At 26.3% G+C, this 23,885-nt stretch overlaps 4 protein-coding genes across 4 annotated transcripts; 2 read left to right on the top strand and 2 right to left on the bottom strand.

Annotated features, from left to right (window-relative positions):
• Positions 1 to 5,504: 5,504 nt before the first annotated feature.
• LOC134834647 (MPN domain-containing protein CG4751) lies at positions 5,505 to 7,274 on the bottom strand. The gene is made up of 2 exons (XM_063849382.1): positions 7,113 to 7,274; positions 5,505 to 7,053 (listed from the first exon to the last, which is right to left on the bottom strand). The coding sequence occupies exons 1-2, from the start codon at positions 7,189 to 7,191 to the stop codon at positions 5,576 to 5,578; spliced, it is 1,557 nt and encodes a 518-aa protein (XP_063705452.1). The 5' UTR covers positions 7,192 to 7,274; the 3' UTR covers positions 5,505 to 5,575.
• A 168-nt stretch (positions 7,275 to 7,442) lies between these two features.
• On the top strand, positions 7,443 to 10,999 carry LOC134834926 (probable RNA-binding protein 19). Its single transcript, XM_063849732.1, has 6 exons — positions 7,443 to 7,558; positions 7,622 to 8,878; positions 9,588 to 9,849; positions 9,903 to 10,410; positions 10,463 to 10,582; positions 10,652 to 10,999. Exons 1-6 carry the CDS (start codon positions 7,523 to 7,525, stop codon positions 10,962 to 10,964), a joined length of 2,496 nt encoding a protein of 831 aa, XP_063705802.1. The 5' UTR covers positions 7,443 to 7,522; the 3' UTR covers positions 10,965 to 10,999.
• LOC134834928 (uncharacterized) lies at positions 10,961 to 12,246 on the bottom strand. The gene is made up of 3 exons (XM_063849733.1): positions 12,086 to 12,246; positions 11,736 to 12,028; positions 10,961 to 11,170 (listed from the first exon to the last, which is right to left on the bottom strand). Exons 1-3 carry the CDS (start codon positions 12,153 to 12,155, stop codon positions 11,009 to 11,011), a joined length of 525 nt encoding a protein of 174 aa, XP_063705803.1. The 5' UTR covers positions 12,156 to 12,246; the 3' UTR covers positions 10,961 to 11,008.
• A 68-nt stretch (positions 12,247 to 12,314) lies between these two features.
• On the top strand, positions 12,315 to 14,656 carry LOC134833457 (protein Notchless). Its single transcript, XM_063847773.1, has 4 exons — positions 12,315 to 12,539; positions 12,599 to 13,397; positions 14,047 to 14,397; positions 14,460 to 14,656. The coding sequence occupies exons 1-4, from the start codon at positions 12,396 to 12,398 to the stop codon at positions 14,597 to 14,599; spliced, it is 1,434 nt and encodes a 477-aa protein (XP_063703843.1). The 5' UTR covers positions 12,315 to 12,395; the 3' UTR covers positions 14,600 to 14,656.
• The last annotated feature ends 9,229 nt before the right edge of the window (positions 14,657 to 23,885 follow it).

Genomic DNA, 23,885 nt, shown 5'->3' with positions numbered 1-23,885 from the left:
ATACAAATAAATATTTAAAAATTAAAAAAAAAGAACATTAAAAATTAAATAATTTATTTTTCGTTGAAATTTCTTTTTTTTTAAGAATTTTTTTTTTACAAAAATAAGAATAGAAATTAAAAAAATATAAAATCAATAAATAACTTAAAAATAAATTTTAAAATTAATTGTAGAGATTGTTTAAAAATAAAAAATAATTAATTTTATTAAAATAAAATGTATTTAAATTTACAAAAAATATTAAAACTATAAAATTAAAAAAATTTGATTTAATTAAATTTAAACTTTATTTTATTTTCATTTTTTTATTTTATTTTAAAACTAATACAAATAAGCATTTAAAAATTCAAAAAAATTATAAAAGTTATAATTAAGTAGTCAAAAAAAAAATTTTTTTTTTGAAGTATTTTATGAATAAAAAATTTAAATAATAAATTTAAAATAAATTTAATACAATTTCATAGAAAAAAGAAATATTTAATTATAAAAATTTTATTTAATTTAAAATTTATTTTTTTTAAATTTTGAGAATTGAAATAAATGTAAGAAAAACAATAAGAAAAACAAAAAAAATAATTTAATTAGATAAATTTTAAAAAAATAATTAAATAAAAAAAAGAATAAGTTCAAAAATATTATTTACTTCAATTTAAATTAAATTAGAATTATTTTAATTTTTTAAAATTTAATTTCATATTTTTCTTATGTTTATCTCAACTAAAAATAATAAAAATAATTAAAAAAATTAAAATTGAAGTAAACAATTTTTTTTATTTTTTAATTTATTCTTTTTTTATTTTTTTATAATTTTTTTTTAAATATTTATTTTTTTTTTATTTTTCTAATTATTTCTCATTTTACATTAGAATTTTAAAAAATTTGACCACTTCTCATCAAATAATTATGAAACTTAATACCTACCATCCATAACTGCAAACGTTTGTTATCTTATACTATCCATTAAATATCTGCTAACGAATTTGTTTTTCCTCTTTTCCCTCCATTTTCATCGCTTTCTTTGTGTACTCACCTCTTGCGTTCAATAAAATCATAAAGCACACCTTATCATTTTTTCATCGATAATTTTTTTTTTCGCTATTCAATCATGATTTTTGCCTCGTAATCGCTATTACGCTTATTAAGAGAATTTGTTTGGCGAACGTAATGCTTTGGCAATGATTAAAGTCTAATCGGATGTGAATCGCAAAAAAATAAACCCAACTTTTGTAATAATTCTAATGATTAACTAACAACTTTCTTGGCTTTAATTTCAGATTCAAATCAGTTGACGACGAAAAGTGGAAAAAAACAAAGATGTGCCAACATTACAATAAAAGTAAAGGAGAAAAGATTAAATACAATCGTAAAAAGGGTCAGCTAACATTGTTACAGACAAAAATCGTACCTCAGACAACAACAACAACAACAAAAAAGGCCAAAAAGGGGATGATATAAAAATGAGCATTTACACTTTATTATACATCGAGTCATTGAGAATTGAGGAAAGGCAAAGAAGACGTAATCGCAACGATTTTGCTGAATCGTGTTAAATTGAATTAATGGAATCATGACGCAAAACGCACGGTGACGAAACGAAAAGTCTGCCAAAAATGGCGCTAATTAAATCCTTAACTGTAATTATCAACCGTAATATCATCCATTCATCGAGCAGCGGTTCTTGCATTTTATTAGTTTTCGCCGAAAAGGAAAATTTTTACCTTACTCTTTCACTTTTTGCGAGAAATCTGACCGAAAACGAAGATGAAAAGTGAAAAACAGTGACAACAATCCGGTAATTAATTTAAAGTGAATTAAAAAGAAAGTTTGTTTGCAGATACGCCACGCATTTACCGCAAACATCCTCCTAAAAAAAGATAACTTGATAAGTTATAGAACGGTACAGGGTGACTTTTTTACTCACCTGAAGGTATGCAATGAATTTAATTTAAAAAAATATTTTTTAAAAAACTCCTTTGGTTATGCAATCAACATTAAACCAATTTTTCTTCATTTTTCATGATTTCTCGTGATATTTTTCATTTTTTTTCTTTGCAGAAACCTTCTCAGAGCTGTAACTGATTAATTACACAAAACCGCAAAGAGATTCTCGAAGCAAAGTTTGAGTTATTGCGTTTCAAAGTTTTCAACGAGACACCCTGTTTTACCTGTGTTACGTTACGAAAAGGTGCCAAACACAACACATAACACAGACATCGTTATTACTTTGATCTATTCACTTCTTACAAATTAAATTTGTTTCAAAGAAAATATTTTAAGCAATTAGCTAATTACTCAACTGTAAACTAATTATTGAGAAAAGTTTCATTTATATTATCATTTTCATCATCATCATCAACGTTGCTTGATGGAGTAAAAAATTATTCATTAACTTTTTTTATTTCTCGATTTTATAGCTTGAGAGAGAGAGGCGAGATAGACACCAAAACCAACCAGGTATCGATTCAGAGAGATAAATTAAAGGGATATTTGAATACTCTAATCAATGAGTTTGGATGGTAATGACGATGAAGAGGAACACACGAGATATTGGGTTTCAATGAAATTTGAATTTTGTCTTTAAATGACATTCAATGTGAAGATTTTTAATAAAGATTTTAGGTGAGTTATATAAAAAAAAAATTTCAAATTATTTTTGACTTTGAAAAATTTAAGGATTGAATCATAATTTTATTCTCGATTTTATTATTAAATTAAAAAAATTAATTAAATTAAATTAATTATTGTTAAAAAAATTTATTATTTGTTTTTTTTATAGAGAGTTTTTTTTTTCAAAAAATTTTTAAAATAATAAATATTTTTTTAATTTGGATGGATTGAATAAATTTTGAATAAAAATGACAATTTCTTACACAATTTATATATATTTTTTTTTAATTTGATAATTTATAAAAAAATACACTCAAATATTTTTTTTTTAATAAAAATTAAATAAAAAAATTAAAATTTATTTATTAAAAAAAATAAAATTAATTTTACGAAAAAATATAATTTTTTTAAATTTTCAAACGATAAAATTTTCATTTTTACAAAAGATGTAAAACTATGTCAAAGGAATTTTTTTTTTTCAGTTTCAATTCTTTGGTAGTTTTGAGTTATAAAATGATTTGATAAATTTTAAATTTCTATTGGAGCAAGATTTACAAAAGATGCTCTTGATTTAGTTTTTAAGAAAAACTATGTCAAAGAAAAAAATTTTTTTCAGTTTCAATTTTTTGGCAGTTTTGAGTTATAAAATGATTAAAAATGATAAATTAGAGCCCTCTGACAAATTTTTATCCATTTGGAGCAAGATTTGACAAAAATAGCTTTGACACAGTTTTTTTGCTCTTGATTTAGTTTTTAAGACAAAACTATGTTAAAGAAAAAATTTTTTTTCAGTTTCAATTTTTTGGCAGTTTTGAGTTATAAAATGATTAAAAATGATAAATTAGAGCCCTCTGACAAGTTTCAATCCATTTGGAGCAAGATTTGACAAAAATAGCTTTGACACAGTTTTTGACACAGTTTTTTTGCTCTTGATTTAGTTTTTAAGACAAAACTATGTCAAAGAAAAAATTTTTTTCAGTTTCAATTTTTTGGCAGTTTTGAGTTATAAAATGATTAAAAATGATAAATTAGAGCCCTCTGACAAATTTCAATCCATTTGGAGCAAGATTTGACAAAAATAGCTTTGACACAGTTTTTGACACAGTTTTTTTGCTCTTGATTTAGTTTTTAAAACAAAACTATGTCAAAGAAAAAATTTTTTTTCAGTTTCAATTTTTTGGCAGTTTTGAGTTATAAAATGATTAAAAATGATAAATTAGAGCCCTCTGACAAATTTCAATCCATTTGGAGCAAGATTTGACAAAAATAGCTTTGACACAGTTTTTGACACAGTTTTTTTGCTCTTGATTTAGTTTTTAAAACAAAACTATGTCAAAGAAAAAATTTTTTTCAGTTTCAATTTTTTGGCAGTTTTGAGTTATAAAATGATTAAAAATGATAAATTAGAGCCCTCTGACAAATTTCAATCCATTTGGAGCAAGATTTGACAAAAATAGCTTTGACACAGTTTTTGACACAGTTTTTTTGCTCTTGATTTAGTTTTCAAAACAAAACTATGTCAAAGAAAAAATTTTTTTTTCAGTTTCAATTTTTTGGCAGTTTTGAGTTATAAAATGATTAAAAATGATAAATTAGAGCCCTCTGACAAATTTCAATCCATTTGGAGCAAGATTTGACAAAAATAGCTTTGACACAGTTTTTGACACAGTTTTTTTGCTCTTGATTTAGTTTTTAAAACAAAACTATGTCAAAGAAAAATTTTTTTTCAGTTTCAATTTTTTGGCAGTTTTGAGTTATAAAATGATTAAAAATGATAAATTTTCTGACAAATTTCTAATTTGGAGCAAGATTTTAATTTTTTGAACAGTTTTTGACACAGATAAAATTTTCATTTTTTTACAAAAGCTCTTGATTTAGTTTTTAAAACAAAACTATGTCAAAGAAAAAATTTTTTTTCAGTTTCAATTTTTTGGCAGTTTTGAGTTATAAAATGATTAAAAATGATAAATTAGAGCCCTCTGACAAATTTCTATCCATTTGGAGCAAGATTTGACAAAAATAGCTTTGACACAGTTTTTGACACAGTTTTTTTGCTCTTGATTTAGTTTTTAAAACAAAACTATGTCAAAGAAAAAATTTTTTTTCAGTTTCAATTTTTTGGCAGTTTTGAGTTATAAAATGATTAAAAATGATAAATTAGAGCCCTCTGACAAAAATTTGGAGCAAGATTTGACAATAAATTAGAGCCTTCTGACAAATTTCTATCCATTTGGAGCAAGATTTGTTTTTGACACAGTTTTTTTGCTCTTGATTTAGTTTTTAAAACAAAACTATGTCAAAGAAAAAATTTTTTTTCAGTTTCAATTTTTTGGCAGTTTTGAGTTATAAAATGATTAAAAATGATAAATTAGAGCCCTCTGACAAATTTCAATTCATTTGGAGCAAGATTTGACAAAAATTGCTTTGACACAGTTTTTGACACAGTTTTTTTGCTCTTGATTTAGTTTTTAAAACAAAACTATGTCAAAGAAAAAATTTTTTTTTCAGTTTCAATTTTTTGGCAGTTTTGAGTTATAAAATGATTAAAAATGATAAATTAGAGCCCTCTGACAAATTTCAATCCATTTGGAGCAAGATTTGACAAAAATTGCTTTGACACAGTTTTTTTTCTCTTGATTTAGTTTTTAAAACAAAACTATGTCAAAGAAAAATTTTTTTTTCAGTTTCAATTTTTTGGCAGTTTTGAGTTATAAAATGATTAAAAATGATAAATTAGAGCCCTCTGATAAATTTCTAACAAAGATAGAAAAATATTCAAATTTAGTCAAAAGTTGCTGAAAAACATGTCAAAATATATGAATATTTTTTTTTTTTAAATATTTTTTCTTTAAAAGTTTTTTTATTTATTATTTTTTTTTTAATAATTTTTAATACTGACAAATTTAAAATATTTGAAAAATCCTTCAAACTCTTAAAAAAATCACTCAAACCTCGAAAGTAAAACTTTTCATTCCATACTTTCTGACTTTCTTTCACTTTCTACTGATCTCTCAGTAACTTGTTCAACTTTTTCCTCCGTTTTTTCCTCTTTAACCTTTTCTTCTTTATCATCACTCATCGTCAAATCCGTTACTTCATCATTATTAACTTCCATCGCTTGTTCCTCCTTCTTAACTTCACCCTTTTTTACCGTTTCCATGACTTCCGGTTCAATTTTCGCCGCTGTCGGTTCAGGCGGCAACGATGTATTTTGTTCGATCAGCTCTCGCATCATCGGATTTTCTTCTTTTTTCATTTCAGCATTCACAATTGGCTGAACCGGCGCTTCTGGAACAACTTTTTTCACATTCAGCAACTCCCGAATCCAGTTCCAAAAGTCTTCTTTGTTCTCACTTTGCGGAATTCGAGCCATCATGGAGGTTTTCAACGCATCAAAGTAGGAAATTTTGTCTTTAAAGATCAAATTTAGGTCGAGCAACGCCCGGAATGAACGATAATAATTGACAATTCGTTCAGCTTGTTGTTGAAATTCCGCAGGGAGAGTTTGTTCAACGATCGGGGTGTAATGCATCATCATGGGACGTCCATATTCGAGGGCTTTCTGTTCGGAGGGCGGAACAACCCAAAAGGGCATCATGTTGGAATCGAGTGCAAGTGACTTTTTGTCGTATGGAGAGCTAATAATTGCGAGACAAGGAGAGTATGTTGCTTCACTATTGCCTCTTAAAGCGACCTGATAGTCTAATTGGTTGTCAATGTCACGTAAAGTAGGATGCGCTTCGAATGTTGGATGCGAGTGATACCATCCGACGAGCTTAACGTTGTCTTTTATCATTTGTTTTTGGATATTTATCTCGCAAGCAGTCGCATTTTCCGAATCTTGAGGGACATTCAAGCACGGATAAGTGAATTTAACAGTCATTGTGTTACTTCCAGAGTCCCAATCGCCTCCAAGATACCCGCAAACCTCATTTAAGGACAAGTGACAATGAAAATCGATCATCAAAAGTGCCGAATTATTGATCGAAACCATAAAAGGTTGAATTTTCCCAACTCCCCATGGCACACATTCGATCAAAGTATTCAAATCGTGCTCGATATTCCTGTTCGAGATCACATTATGCTGAAAAACCTTCTTATTGACGTCAACAACGGGCTTTGTATCTTCGTCATCGGTCTCTGTGGAGTCTCGTTTACGCTGACACCGCTTCAGCCAAATCGCCTTGTACGCATCCAACTTCCTTCCTTTGTATTTGACGGTATTCCAACCACATCCGCTTTTTTTGTCGGAAATCATCTTCTTGCACGATAAAGCCCACGCTGAGGGAGTGAAAAAAGTCGAGCCAAAATGCTTGATTTTTCCATCAGGCAAGAGATCGGCGGTGAATTTTTGACCCAAATAATCGATGGAGATCAAATCTTTGCCTGGCTCGAGAATTCCGGCGCTTAATAACATTTGTAGAGTTACTGTTCTTTTTGTGTGGTCTGAAAAAAAATGAAAAAAAAATTAAATTTCGGCGAATTTTTGGGATGTGAAAACTTACATTTGGTTGTTTCGTCAATGAAAGCTTCGTCATCGGCTTCACTGTCGCGTTCAAATTGCTCGCTTGTGACACTTGTCATGATTTTTTGCTTTTTTATGGGGTTAAAATTTGAAAATTTACAAGAAAATTAAAAATTTTTATTTTTTTTGATTAAATTTTTTTTTTGTTTACGTTTTTCCATGGGGTCTTGAGGTTAAGCCATTAAATCACTTTCATTCGTCTCAAAATTAGTTCCAATTTTTGACGCACATCCGTTTTGGTGGCTCCAACCAGGATATTGACAACGTGCCTGTAGCGCCATCTGACGACTTATCACTTTCATTCGTCTCACAAAAAATCAACAAATTGTAAACAAAAACACATGAGCTCCTTCATTTCTCCTTTTAAAAAAATCATTTAAATGCTGAAAAATGTCTCGAATTATCGTAAAAAATCTTCCAAAACGGGTAAGAATTTAAAATTTCCTTAAAATCGCCACAAAATTCAATTAATTCCTTTTAAATCCACAGATTGACGAGCAAAAACTCCGTGAACACTTTAACCAAAAAGGAAATGTGACGGATATCCAGCTGAAATACACAAAAGAAGGCAAATTCCGGCAATTTGGCTTTGTTGGCTTCGAAACTGACGAACAAGCGCAGGAAGCAATTAAATTCTACGACAAAACTTTTATCGCAACGAGTCGAATCGCGGTTGAATTGTGCAAGGAATTGACCCAACCTGTCGATGAAAAGTCAAAAAATGACGAAAACGATGAAAAAAATCAAAAAAACAAAGGAAATGCTTTTGTAAAGGACCTAATTGACCAACACAAGAACGATCCGCTGTTCAAAGAGTTCATCGAAACACACGGAAAAAAAGCTCTTTGGCAAGATGGGGTCGAAACAGAAGCAGAACCAACTTCAGAACACAAGAAAATTGAATCCCCCGAAGAAAAAGAGGACCAAAAATTGGCAAATAAGGAGATAAGTGACAAGGATTACATGAAATCCTTGATGAAAAAAGGCGATTCAAAGGGAAAAAAACCGATGGTTGAGCTTTTTACGGTAAAATTACGAAATTTACCGAAAAACACGAAGCGACAAGACGTACAAAAATTCTTCAAACCCTTGAAACCCGCTTCCGTTCGCATTCCCGGACTAAAATTAAGGTTCGCCTACGCTGGATTCAAAACAAAAACGGAGCTCAATAAGGCCCTTGCCAAGCACAAATCCTTTTTCAACGGAAAACAAATCGAAGTTTACGATTTTACGGCGAAAAGTCAGTTGCCCGAAGAGACGGGAGCAAAAAATAACGCCAAAGCTGCCAAATGGGAAGGACAAAAACTCTCGTTGGAGGGCGAAGAAAGCGTTTGCGAGTCAGGAAAATTATTTTTCCGTAATTTAGCTTATACCGTTGGCGAAAATGATTTACAAAAAGTTTTCGAACCCTTTGGACCAATTGCTGACATAAACGTTCCCATTGACGCGACAACGAGAAAAATTAAGGGATTTGGCACTGTGACGTTTGTGATGCCGGAACATGCAGTTAAGGCCTACAGTAAATTGAATGGCTCGATGTTCCATGGGAGGATGTTTCATTTGTTGCCCGGAAAAATGGATGAAAAAGACAAAGAAGGAGATGAGGATGACACGAATTTTAAGAAGAAGAAGGAGGAAAAGTTGAAAAAGACTGCGGGATCGTCACATAATTGGAATACGCTCTTTTTGGGACCGAATGCTGTGGCGGATGTGCTTGCGAGGGATTATCAAATGACGAAAGAAGGGGTGAGTTGTGAAATTTATGATGAAATTTTATAAAATTTTTTAAAAATTGAGAAAATTTAAAATTTTTGGTATAATTTTGAATTATTTTTTTTTTTTAAAAAATTAAAATTTTGGCTAAAATTATTTAAAAATTTTTAATTTTTTATGATTTTTCATCTAAAAAAATTTAATTAGAATTTATAGCGAAGAAAATTACGAATTTTCATTAAAATTTTTAATTAATTTTTATTAAAACATTAAATTTTGGTTAAATTAATAAAAATTTTTTATTTTTTTTATGATTTTTTATTTAAAAAAAATTAAATTAGAATTTATAGCGAAGAAAATTACGAATTTTCATTAAAATTTTTAATTAATTTTTATTAAAAAATTAAATTTTGGTTAAATTAATTAAAATTTTTTATTTTTTTTATGATTTTTTATTTAAAAAAAAATTAAAATTAATTTTTTAAAAATTAAAAATTAATTTTTTAATTTTTTAAAAATTATTTATTTTATTAAAAATGAAAAATTTTAGGAAAATTTTGTCAAAATTGTTGAATTTTTTTTTGTGAAAAAATATAAATTTTTTTGAATTTTCAAAAATTAATCCACAAAATTAAGCAAAATGAAAAAAAAATTATGAAAAAAATTATTCAATATGAAATTTTTCGACTTTTTAACTTAAATTTTAATTTCTTTAAATATTTTTTTTTAAAAATCATTTTAGATCTTGGATACCCATGCAGGAGGTTCAAGCGCCGCAGTTCGACTCGCCTTAGGAGAAACCGAAATAGTGCAAAAAATGAAAAACTTCCTTGAGGAAAATGGCGTCTCACTAAAAGCCTTCGAAGGAGTACCCAAAGAACGCTCAAAAACTGTTCTTTTAGCGAAAAATTTACCCGCTTCCACGTCAGAAGGAGATCTCAAACCAATGTTTGCCAAATTTGGACCTTTGGGGCGTTTCGTTTTCCCGCCTTCAGGCGTGACTTGTGAGTTTTTTCATCATTTTTCGTTAAATTTTCAATTAAAAATTCATTTTTAGGTCTCATCGAGTACTTGGATCCATCAGAAGCGAAAAAAGCATTTAAAGGCTTGGCTTATAAAATGTTCAAAGGACAACCTTTGTACTTGGAATGGGCTCCTGAACAGACATTTACGGGTGAAAAACCATCAAAACCTGCTTCGGATGAATCTAAAACTGAAAAATCCGAAGAAAAAGAAGAAAAACAAGAAATTGTCAAAGAAGAAGTGAAACAAATTTCAACGAATGACGATCCTCCGGAAGAAGGCACGACACTTTTCATCAAAAATTTGAACTTTAAAACGGTTGAAGCGACAGTTTATCGTCATTTTGAGAAAATTGGAGACATTCACACGGTTCAAGTTGTGATGAAACCCGATCCGAAGAACGTCAAGGCCAAAGTTTCCGCTGGTTATGGATTTATTCAGTTCAAAAAACGAGCTTCACTTGAAAAGGCGTTGAAAAATTTGCAATTTTCTGAGATCGAAGGCAATAAAATTGAGTTGAAACGCAGTGATCGAACCTTGAAGTGAGTTTTTTCTTTTAATTTTGCTTCTTTAACTAAATTTTTTTTATTTTAGGGGTGCGGAAACTGCTCGAAAATCGACATCAACAAGCAATAGTAAACAAACTGGCACGAAATTGCTCATTCGAAATATTCCGTTTCAAGCTAAAGAGTCTGAATTGCAGGATATTTTCAAGTAATTTAATTTTTTTGTCAAAAATTTCTTAAAAAAACTTTAAAAAAATTTTTTTTTTGTAATTTTTAGGGTATTTGGTGAACTAAAAGCCCTTCGTTTGCCGAAGAAAATGAACGCCGACACACATCGAGGTTTCGGATTTGCTGAATATTACACGAAAGAAGAGGCAAAACGTGCTTTTGACGCGTTATCAAGCAGTACCCATCTTTACGGGCGTCGTTTGGTGCTTGAATGGGCGATGGAAGAAGGCGTTGAGGACATTCGGAAACGAACAGCGGATCATTTTGCGGGCGACGATCGAAAACCCAAGAGAAAAGGCAACGCTGTCTTCAATATGGATGAACAGGATGTCGCAGGAGCAGCTGGCGATGATGATGATTAAAAATAAAAATATTTTATTTTATTTACAAAATTTGAGAGGGAATGTTATTCAAGTTCTTTGTACGCTTTTTCGACATCTTTGACGGTAATTAGCTCGTTTGTGATGTTTGGCATGTTGGCGTAAATTAATTCTTCTTTTGTGAGAGCTCCATGAAGTTTTTTGTATTGATGGTTTTCCTTGTTTAAGGCTTCCAGTAAGTATTTGTTCTAAAAAAAATTAAAAAAATTAAATTTTGATAAAAAAAAAATATTTTAAAAATTATTTTTTATTCGAAAAATATTTTTTTAATTGAAAAATAATTTTAAAATTTATTCATTGAAATTTATTTTAATTTTTTCATACAAAAATATTTAAAAAAAAAAATTTTTAATGAAAAAATAAAAAAAAAATTTTTTAAATAAATCAAAATATTTAAAAAAAATTATTTTTTTAATGAAAAAAATTTTTTAAAAATTAAATTTTTATTTAAAAAATATTTTTAAAAAAATTTCTTTAATGAAAAAAAATTAAAATAAATCAAAAAATTTAAAATTCATTAAAAAATATTTTTTAATCGAATATTATTTAAAAACTAATGTTTGTTGGGTTTAAAAAACCCACTATGCAACATTTTTTTAATGAAAATAATATTTTTAAAAAAATATTTTTTAAAAATTATTTTTTTTTAAATCATAAAAAATTATTTTTTCTTTAATAAAAAATTATTAATTTTTTAAAAAATATAAAAATTTAATTTTTTTTAGCAAAAATTGAAGAAAAATTAAACCTTACCCTCATATAAGTCTTCACAAGCTCCTCAAACTGCGCCTGCTGTGTCTCAAGAGTCTCTTTATCGACACTTTGCACTCCAGCAGCATCCAAAAACGGAACTGTATCCGGAATTTCAATCGTTTTATCGAACTTTTCATTCATCGAAGTCACAAAAGGCTCAATTTGTTTAACGACAGTTGGCGAAACTTCTTTAGTAACTTTATCTACATCGATTTCTTTATTCAGTGACTTGCTAATGAACTCTGCGGATTCCCTCAGAACACTTTCAATCTTCATTTTTACAATTTCTTTGTCTAAAAATGATAAAAAATCAAAAAATTTCTCGAAAAACGAAGGAAATTCAGACTTACATTGATTTTGAAAGACATTCGACGAGAATCCAAAGTAGTGAAGTTGAGTTTCTTCCTTTTCTCGATCCATTTTTTTGCTTTTCGAGACTTAAAAATTGAATTTTAAGCAATTTTAAGACAATTTTAGTGATTTTTTGTTGTTTTGGCGGTTCGTTAATGGCTCAAGACACAAACAGGAGTCGTTTCCCATGTCACAAACGAGATTTTTATGACAACAGTACAGAACTCGTACAGCCAACGACACGTACGAGAACACGTGTGATTGTTTTCGTTACATGAAATTCAATTTTCAGTCGGAAAAATCGGAAAAATGGCTGAAGATACGCCCAAACAGTACACAATTCAAGCGAGATTAGTCTCTGACACGGGAGAGCAGACTGGCGATCCATTAGATTTGCCCATTGGCATCACCACGAATCAATTGGAGTTGATTTGTAATGCCTTGTTGAAGAATGTGAGTCGATTTTTGACAAAATTTTTCATAATTTAATTAATTTTTTTTATTTTTTGTAGGAAGAACACACTCCATACCTGTTTTTCGTCAACGAAGAAGAGATAAAAGAGTCTTTGGAACACACTCTCGACTCCAAAAAGATCGATTTCGAGAATATTTTGGACATTGTCTACCAACCGCAAGCTGTTTTCAAAGTTCGTCCCGTTAAACGATGCACGAGCTCCATCCCAGGCCACGCCGAAGCGATTGTTTCTCTGAGTTTCAGTCCCGACGGCAAAAATCTCGCATCCGGATCAGGCGACACAACACTCCGAATGTGGGATTTGCAAACGGAAACGCCTCGCGCGACGTGTACGGGCCACAAACAGTGGGTTTTATGCGTTGCTTGGGCTCCCGATTCCTCAAAAGTCGCAAGTTCCTGTAAAGCGGGCGAAACTCGTATTTGGTCAACGGAAACGGGACAACAAATCGGCAAACCTCTCACAGGGCATAAAAAATGGATCACAGCTTTGAGTTGGGAACCGTATCACGCGAATCCCGAATGTCGGCATTTGGCGAGTTCAGGACACGATGGAGACGTGAGAATTTGGGATACGGTGATTGGAAGATGTAATCTTGTCTTGGCGGGACACACAGGACCTGTTACTTGCGTAAAATGGGGAGGCGCAGGATTAATTTATACTTCGTCACATGATCGCACAGTAAAAATGTGGAGAGCGTCGGATGGCGTGATGTGCAGAACGTTTTCGGGACACGCTCATTGGGTTAATTCGATAGCACTGAATACGGATTATGTGCTGAGAACGGGACCGAATCATCCAATTATTGATAGAAAGGATGCTGGAAAGGAGTTGAGCAGTAAGTGATATGAATTTTAAAAATTTTCTTTGATTTTTTTCATAAATGTTCAAAATTTTTTAAAAAAAATTTTAAAAATTTTCGTAAAAATATTCTTAAAAATTTTAAAATTAATTTTATTTTCTTACAAAATATTTTTTTAATAATTTTTAAAAAAAATTTTATTCTTAAAAATATTCTAAAAATTTTAAAAAATTTTTTTTTTAAAAATTTAATTTTTCGTGAAAATTTATCTGAAAATTTAAAAATTATTTTTTTTTTTACAAAAAATATTTTTTTTAATAATTTTAAAAAACATTTTTAATTAATTTTTGAAAATTTTTCTCAAAATTTTCTTTTTTTATTAAAAAAAAAATTACGGAATATTTTATAAAATTTTTTAAATAATTATTTTTTATAAAAATATTCTTAAAATTCAAAAATTTACTTTTTATGATTTTTTAAAAATGTTTTTGATAATTTTTCGAAAAAATGTTCTTAAAATTAAAAAAAAAATTTTTTTCATTAAAAAAACTTTTACGAAATATTTTTAAAAATTTTTGAATTTTTTAATAACTGTTTGAATTTTTAAAAATTTACTTTTTTTCATAAAAAATTTTTTTTACGAAATTTGTTAAAAATTCTTACCTTTTATTTTTTTTTTCAACAGAAGACGTATTACAAAAACGCGCTCTTGAGCGATACCAAAAGGTCTGCCCCGATAACATTGAAGCCTTTGTCTCGTGCTCCGATGATTTCACCCTCTACTTATGGAAATCCGATCAAAAAGCCTGCGTTAAACGCATGACGGGACATCAAAATGTCGTGAACGACGTCAAATATTCGCCAGATACGAAATTTATTGCATCCGCATCGTTCGACAAGTCGATAAGATTATGGAAATCGCACGATGGAAGTTTTTATTGCGTGTTACGAGGTCATGTTCAAGCCGTTTACACAGTTGCATGGTCAGCGGATTCCAGATTGTTAGTTAGCGGGAGCAAAGATTCAACGTTAAAAGGTAATTTTTTCGGATTTTACTTGAATTTGATCATTTTTAAAAAAAAAATTTTTTTTTTTCAGTTTGGAGTGTGAAGACGAAAAAATTGATGGAAGAACTTCCAGGACATGCTGATGAAGTGTTTGCTGTTGATTGGGCGCCAGATGGATCTCGCGTCGCTTCCGGAGGAAAAGATAAATGTTTGAAATTGTGGAGTTATTAAGATTTTTTTAAGGACATAATTTTATAACAATTTAAAAATAAAGTGAAAAAATCAACAAATTTTTGTATTTGTCTTTTATTAATTTTTTACCTTGAGCCATTTTGAAAGAAAATTCACCAAAATCGTATTTTTTTTTTCGTTTTTTTTATTAATAACTATTTAAATTAATTATAAAAAAAATATTTAGGTAAAGTTAATTTTTCCTTCAAAAATAATTTTTTAAAAATTTATTGGATTTTAAAAAATTATGAAAAATATTTTGAATTTTTTAAAAAAATTTTTAAGTTTCTTTAAAAATTTGTTTAAAAAAAAATTAATAAAATAAAAAAAATTGAATAAATAATAATAATTTTTATATTGCAGAAAAAAAAACTTAATTGATGTAAAAAATCTAAAATTGATTTTAAAATAATTTTTTTTAAACTTTCCAATTAAAAAATTTTTCTTGAAATTATTTTAATTATTTTTTAAAATTTTTTGCACCAAAAATTTTAAACAAAACTAAAACTTTTAAAAATAAAAATTAAAAATTAAATTTCAAAATTAATTTAAAAAAATTTTTTTTGAAGTCATTTTCTTTTCTATAATTTTCTTGCATCTTAATAATAATTTAAAATATTTTTTTTTAAATTTAAAATTAAAAAAAAATATATAAATTAAATATAAATAGAAATTTTTAAAAATTATTTTGAATTAAATAATTTCTAAAAAATATTTTTTTTAAATTTTTTTAAAACCAAATTAATTTTATTTTAAATAAAAAAAATATTTTTTTTTGCCTGATAAAAATAATTTAAAATTTTGTTGTAAAAAATTTAAAAAAAACTTACCTTAAAATAATTTTTAAAAAATCTTTCAATTCAAGAATTTCAGCAAAAAAAAAAAATAAATCACCGCAAAATCTCAAGAAATAAACAAGATATTCAACATTCAGTCATGTTTACGCCTCTTTCACATCAAAATACGCCTTTTTCAAATTTCCCCCACAATTGCAACGGGGAAAATTTTCGTGCGTTTTCGTGTCTGTCACTTCCAATTGTTTCTCCATGCATCCAAAAATCGTAAATAAAACATTCCTGTGCAACATTTAAATTTTTGTTGTGATTAAACGTGCATTTGAGAATTCACTTTTCAACCCGCGACTAATCTTTTGTAACCTTCATGTCAAAGTTCAAATGCATTTGCAGTCAATTCCGTAAAAAAAGATGTTAAAATCTGACATTTTCGATCCCCAACAGAAAAAAAAATGCTGAAACCATAAACTATAATCACACTTCACTTATTCATGCTCTTTTTCCATTTCTACAGCGAGTAGCGATGAATAACAAAAGGAATAGGAAAATAATAATAAACTGGTTGGTTTCAAGCACATAATTGTCAAGAGACCAATTTCATACTTTGAGTACACATTTGAAACGAAACGAAAAAAAAATCCATCCATGCCAACGTAAATACAAAACTAACAGGAAACATGAAGGGAAAAAAGTGAAAATAGACCGAATTGAAAGACATTGTATCGATTGCCTCCCAATAACAATACAATACAATTTACAAACATCTCTTTCGGGACTTTTGTGTGAAAATTTTTTTTTTTTTTTTTCCATTTCATTTTTTTTTCTTTTTCAACTTTTAAAAAAATTCTAAAAAAAATTGGATTTTTCAGTCTCTGAAGGGATAAATTGTTTGTAAGGTTACGATTATCACAGATTTTGTGACAAGGGGAATCTATTTGATTGCAATGTTTGCTCATGATTTTTTTTGCCAGTTTTTGCGATTTTTTATAGACATTTGTTTACAATTCTTGTTGGTCTTTTGCTGTATCGTTATTCCCGAAAAAAAAAACGAAAAAAAAGAGAATTGTGGAATGTTATAAGTGAAAATGATAGGTCACGTGTAACACCTTCTCGTTATGTTCGTTGTACTGTTTAGATACAGGAGATTTTTAGACACTTACTTGTGTGTGAGTTTAAAGTTGAACAATCATGACTTTTATGGATTTTTTTATGAGATGGGAAAAGATTGGGTTTTAAAGAACTGAGAAAAGTTTAATTTTAAGAAAAAAAAAGAAATTTTTTTAAAAATATTTGTTAGAGTTGAGAAAAATTATGAAAATAATTTTTGAAAAATTAAAAAATATTAAATTAAAAAAAAAATAAATAAATAATTAATTTAATTTAAAAATTTAATACTCAATAAAAACTCAATATTTTAAGAAAATTATAAAATAATTATTAATTTTTTTTTAGAAATTAAAAATAATTTAAAAAATTAAATTTAATTTTTAATTTAAAAAAATAAAAAAATTAAATTTAAGAAAAAATTTTTTAAAGTTTTTTTTAAAAATAATTTAATTTTTAAAAATTAAAAAAAAAAAATTAATAAAAATTAATTAAACAATATTTTTAAAAAAAAAATTAAGCAAAATATTAAATTTAAAAAATTAAATAATTAAAAATGATATAAAATAATTAATTTAATTTAAAAATTTAATAAAATTAAATTTTAAGAAAATTATCAAATAATTATTTATTTTTTTATTTTTATTATTAATAATTTTTTAGAAAATTAAATTTACTAAAGTAAAATATTTCTCAGCTCGATTAATTTAAAAAAAAATAAAGTCATACTAAAAATTTTTATTGAAAAATATTTAATTTAAAAACATTATAAATAAATTTTTAAATTTAATTTAAAAAATAAATTTGAGTCTCAAAATATTTTTTTATTAATTTTTTTTATATCATTTTTCAATTAAAAATATAGTTTTACTTTTTTAATATAAATTAAAAAAATTTTTTTTAAGAATTTCACAAAAAATAATTTTCTGCTTTATTTATTTATTATTATTTTTTGACGTGCCCCAGACGAATAAATAATAAAATTCTGACACTTTTTTCTATCAAAATTAGTTTAAATTATTATTTTTTTAAAGAAAATTGACTGAATAAAATTATTGAACAAATGCATTAACATGAAAATTTAATCTAGATGTCAAAATTTTATTTATCAAATTTTTCATGGACAGAAAAATATTTCTTAAAATTGATTAAAAAATGATACAAAAAATAATAAACGACGTCAAATTGTAAAGAGACACAAATTCTCACTTTTTTAATCAATTTCCAGAATTTCTTTAAAAAATTTTTTTTCGTGACATTTCACATAATTCTGTCACATTTTGACATAAATTCCTTCTTTTCCATAAATTTTTCTAAAATAAAATTCCCCAATAATCTTTTCACATCTTTTAACTGATTCAATAACTGTCAACAACTATCCAGCAGCCTCAAAAGAAATTCCTCCGTATCAGAACTTTGGCAACAGGAAATTAACTGCCAACATTCAACAGAAATATGTGCGACAATACAAATCATAAACATTTCGAGAGCAAAATTTCAATTCGGCAAAAAGTCACAATTTTTATTGCGTTTTGCGTGTTTTGTGCTCTTTAAAATTTTTTTTTTTCGAGGGAAGTAATTTAGGAAGGAAGCGATTACGGTAAACTGCTTCATTCTGCTTTTCTTTTGCTGCGAATTTTAAAGAGAAAGGTAATTCCGGCAAGAATTGTTTGAGAGAAAATACAAAAGAAGCTCGAACGAAGACAAACGTCTTTGATGACATTTTTTGCCTTTTTCCTTATGGGAAATTATGGAAATTCCCCATGCATTCACGCAATCTTAAACTTTTTGCATATTTCAAGTTGTCGAGCCCGAGCCTTTCTCGCGTCAAAGTTCCAATAATAATATATCAATTCAGCTTCGGTTTTCTAAAAAAAAATAAAAAAAATAAGAAAACATGAAAATAAAACAAAAAAAAAAATAAAACCAGAAAAGAATAAATGAATAGGACGCTCCCACGAGAGAACTTAAGCAATTATTTTCTTATATTCCAATTCCGTTTTTATTCGAAGGGAGGAAGATGAGTGTGAAAATGCTCTTGTACAACTTTTATAGGTCTCTTAACGGTTGTTTCGACGACGGCAACGACGAGTGTAAAATCTCGTTCTCGCACTTAAAAATTAACTGATCCAACAGATTTTTTAATGTACACGAAATTTACTGATACAGACTTCCGTTTTTCTTTTGCAACAGACAAAATTTTAAGCGAAAAATCGATTTATGTGTAATTTTTGTAGCAAAGTCGCACGCGAGAGGAAAAACAAAAGAGGAAAGAGCTTTTAATGTTGATAGTTGCCAGAACATGCAATTAAGAGCAATTTAGTTTAGTTTTAGTCTGTCTTGCTTACTTGATGTCATTTTGTTGAGTTTGCCATGAAATTAAGAAGAAATTATATGAAATTGATGAGTTATGAGTTTTTTTTTTTTTGCTTTTTTAGGATTTCAGATTTTTAGTTTATTTTATTTATTTAAAAAAAATTACTTGATGAAAAAATATTTAAAAAAAATAATTTTAATTAATTTTTAATTTATAAAAAAGTTTTTTTGTTTTAAAAAAATTAAATGTAAAAAATTAACCCATTTTATTTAAATATTTAATTTAGTCATTTTTTTAATTTTCAAAAAATTTTCAACAAATTTTGGAGTTTTTTCGTATTTAAAATATTTTTATTTTTTTTTAAATTAATGTAGCGAAAATGCCTTAAATAATTTTAGATCAATTTAGAAATAAAAAAAAAATTAATAATAAAAAATTAAAAAAAAAATTTAATATAATTAATTAAAATAAATTAATATAAAAAATATTAAAAAAATAATTTACTAATAAATTTAAAATATTCACAATAATTTTTCTTATCTCGAAAAATTAAGAAAAATTATTTTTTTTTATTTTTTAAATTAAAGTTAAATTTAAAAAATTAATTTTAATTAATTCTTTAATTTATAGAATATTTTTTTTTCTTTTAAAAAAATTTAAAAAATAATTTTTATTTTTTAAATATAAAAAAAGTTAAATCCATTTTAATCAAATATTTAATAATTTTTTTTGTTTTATAATTTTTAGATATTTTAGAATTTTTTCGTATTTTTAATTTTTTAAAAATTAATTTAGATAATTTAGAATGACTTTAGATTAGTTTACAAATAAAAATATTTTAAAAAAATAATAAAAAATTAAAAAAAATATATTAAAAAAATAAAAAAAAAAAATTAAAAAAATAATAAATAAAATAAAATAAAAATAATTATTAAATATTTTAAATAGTTTACCAATAAATTTTAAAAATTCACTTTAATTTTTCTTAGCTCGAAAAAATGATAAAAGAATTAAGAAAACCGTTTAAAATTTTTTTTTTAAATTAATTTTTTTTTACGAAATTAATTTTAAAAAATTCTTCAAATTTTTTTTTATTTTATTTTTTATTTTTTTTAATCTCTTTTTCAGTAATTTTATTAAAATTTCCTCTCTTTTCACGAAAATTTTCATTTCAAACTAAAATTTACTTCCCAAACACAAAAACAACCCGACTCCATTATCTGTGTGGTGATGCTTTAAATTTTACAGAGTATCGAGATAATTAATAAATAAAAGGCTCAAACCGAAACAACCAAACAACAGCAACGCAACACACAACAGCAACCCCAGCTTTGTGCATTGTGCAAAATGAGATAAAAGCTTAATGGTTTTTCAACATTAGTTTTTAATTATGTAAATGTCACTCGAATTTTCGTTGCAAATTTCTTTGAAACTAAAAATTATTATTTCCACGCCGCGAAGACGAACAACTTTAATCTGATCCGAATTCAGGTTAATTAGACGCCAAAACATTTTCCGTGCAATAAATTCGATTTGTGTCACTTAAAGAACAACAAAAAATGTCTTTTCTCCATTAAAGCACTAATTTTCTTCATTATTTCGCTGGAATGTGGCGCAAAAGAGGCAGGGAAGAAATTTAATAAATATTTTCGTTGCTGTCGTCGTTGTCGGCGGCGTCTTCGTCTAAGAATTGTTGTTTTTATCTCATTCGGTTTAGCGAGCAAACATACTCCGACACAATGCGAAATGAGCGGAGAAAGGAACAGAAAAAAAAACATTCTGTAGCTTTTATAAACAAAATTACATATTAGAAACGTGATATATCTTTAAATCGTAATGCAAACATAAAATGGAAGCTAACATCACATTCTTGCCTTCTTTTTGGGTGCCCAATGGGATGAAATTACTTTTTTTTTAAAAGGTTTTGAAATTTTCAAAGAAAAATTTTACAAAAATTTACTTTTTTTTAAAAAATAATTTTTTTTAAAATAATTTTCATAATTTTGTAGATTTTTTTAAATAAAAAAAAATTGGTAAAATTTTCTTTAAGAATTAAAAAATAAATTTATTTTTTTTAAACGAAAATTTTTATACATTTTTTGTAAACTTTTTTTAAAAGTTTTTCTAAATTTTCAAAAAATAAATCCAAAATTAAAAATAAATTAATTTTAAATAAAAATTTAACATAATTAATTTTTTTTTTTAATACAAATTCATTTTAAATAAAGAAAATAATTTAAACAAAAAAATAATTTATAAATAACATTTTTTATTTTTGCAAAAATTATAATTTTTTAATTTTTTTAATTTAATTTTTTATTAACGTTTGGAGTTTTCATAGTTTGCTCCGAGTCGACTCTAATAATTATTAGAGTAGAGTTGAGTCTGCTCTATTGAACTCCAAATTTTAAAAAATTTTTTACGATTCTTTCTCATGCTGACTTAAAATCGTGATAAATTTTGCAAGTTAATTTTCGAGCAATTTTAAGCTTGAAATTATATGACTTGAAATTATTTTAAGCTTGCTGAATTGAAATCGTGATAAATTTTGCAAGTCAAATAAAATTTTTCACGATTCTTTCTCATGCTGACTTAAAATCGTGATAAATTTTGCAAGTTAATTTTCGAGCAATTTTAAGCTTGAAACTGAATAAAAAGTCATTCTGAAGATGATTTCCATTCATATTTTCTCAATTTTCGAACAAATAAAATTTTTCACGATTCTTCCTCATGCTGAATTGAAATCGTGATAAATTTTGCAAGTTAATTTTCGATTCTTTCTCATGCTGAGCAATTTTAAGCAATTTGAAACTGAAACTGAAAAAAGTCATTCTGAAGATGATTTCCATTCATATTTTCTCAATTTTCGAACAAATAAAATTTTTCACGATTCTTCCTCATGCTGAATTAAAATCGTGATAAATTTTGCAAGTGCAAGTTAATTTTCGAGCAATTTTAAGCTTGAAACTGAATAAAAAGTCATTCTGAAGATGATTTCCATTCATATTTTCTCAATTTTCGAACAAATAAAATTTTTCACGATTCTTCCTCATGCTGAATTGAAATCGTGATAAATTTTGCAAGTCAAATAAAAAAATCTGACTTAAAATCGTGATAAATTTTGCAAGTTAATTTTCGAGCAATTTTAAGCTTGAAACTGAATAAAAAGTCATTCTGAAGATGATTTCCATTCATATTTTCTCAATTTTCGAACAAATAAAATTTTTCACGATTCTTCCTCATGCTGAATTAAAATCGTGATAAATTTTGCAAGTCAAATAAAATTTTTCACGATTCTTTCTCATGCTGACTTAAAATCGTGATAAATTTTGCAAGTTAATTTTCGAGCAATTTTAAGCTTGAAACTGAATAAAAAGTCATTCTGAAGATGATTTCCATTCATATTTTCTCAATTTTCGAACAAATAAATTCTTCCTTTTTGCAAGTTAATTCTTTAAGCTTGAAACTGAATAAAAAGTCATTCTGAAGATGATTTCCATTCATATTTTCTCAATTTTCGAACAAATAAAATTTTTCACGATTCTTCCTCATGCTGACTTAAAATCGTGATAAATTTTGCAAGTTAATTTTCGAGCAATTTTAAGCTTGAAACTGAATAAAAAGTCATTCTGAAGATGATTTCCATTCATATTTTCTCAATTTTCGAACAAATAAAATTTTTCACGAATTCTTCCTCATGCTGAAATTCGTGATAAATTTTGCAAGTTAATTTTCGAGCAATTTTAAGCTTGAAACTGAATAAAAAGTCATTCTGAAGATGATTTCCATTCATATTTTCTCAATTTTCGAACAAATAAAATTTTTCACGATTCTTCCTCATGCTGACTTAAAATCGTGATAAATTTTGCAAGTTAAATTGAAACTGAATAAAAAGTCATTTTGAAGATGATTTCCATTCATATTTTCTCAATTTTCGAACAAATAAAATTTTTCACGATTCTTTCTCATGCTGACTTAAAATCGTGATAAATTTTGCAAGTTAATTTTCGAGCAATTTTAAGCTTGAAACTGAATAAAAAGTCATTCTGAAGATGATTTCCATTCATATTTTCTCAATTTTCGAACAAATAAAATTTTTCACGATTCTTCCTCATGCTTCACGATTCTTTCTCATGCTGACTTAAAATCGTGATAAATTTTGCAAGTTAATTTTCGAGCAATTTTAAGCTTGAAACTGAATAAAAAGTCATTCTGAAGATGATTTCCATTCATATTTTCTCAATTTTCGAACAAATAAAATTTTTCACGATTCTTCCTCATGCTGAATTCAAATATTGATAAATTTTGCAAGTTAATTTTCGAGCAATTTTAAGCTTGAAACTGAATTAAAAGTCATTCTGAAGATGATTTCCATTCATATTTTCTCAATTTTCGAACAAATAAAATTTTTCACGATTCTTCCTCATGCTGAATTGAAATCGTGATAAATTTTGCAAGTCAAATAAAATTTTTCACGATTCTTCCTCATGCTGACTTAAAATCGTGATAAATTTTGCAAGTTAATTTTCGAGCAATTTTAAGCTTGAAACTGAATAAAAAGTCATTCTGAAGATGATTTACATTCATATTTTCTCAATTTTCGAACAAATAAAATTTGATAGAGTTTTGATAGAGTCGACTCGGAGTCGACTACAAAAAAATTGGAGTTTAGCACGGAGTTGGTCGACTTTATTTTGAAAACTTCGGACGTTATTTTTTATATTAATTTCATTAAAAAAATATAAAAATTTGAAAAAAAAATCCCTTGAAATTTCATGTAAAATATTTAAAAAATTATTTTTTGAATAAAATTACTTTTATTAATTTAAATAAAATATTTTTTAATTAAAATAAAAAAAAAATAATTTTTAATTTTTTTAAAAAATTAAAATAAAACATTTTAAAAAATTTATTTAATTTTAATTAATTATTTACAAAAATATTTTTACCGTTTTTAATTATAAATAAATTTTAATATAAATAATTTACAAATTAAATATTTTTTTTATAATATTTTTTTTTAATTTTTAAAAAATAAAAAAATTAAATTAAATTAAATAAAATTTGAAAT

Source organism: Culicoides brevitarsis, chromosome 3 (genome assembly GCF_036172545.1).
Source record: "Culicoides brevitarsis isolate CSIRO-B50_1 chromosome 3, AGI_CSIRO_Cbre_v1, whole genome shotgun sequence".
Lineage (NCBI taxonomy): Eukaryota > Metazoa > Arthropoda > Insecta > Diptera > Ceratopogonidae > Culicoides > Culicoides brevitarsis.
The sequence above is the reverse complement of the archived record's forward strand: the minus strand, read 5'-3'. Positions and strand labels throughout refer to the sequence as shown.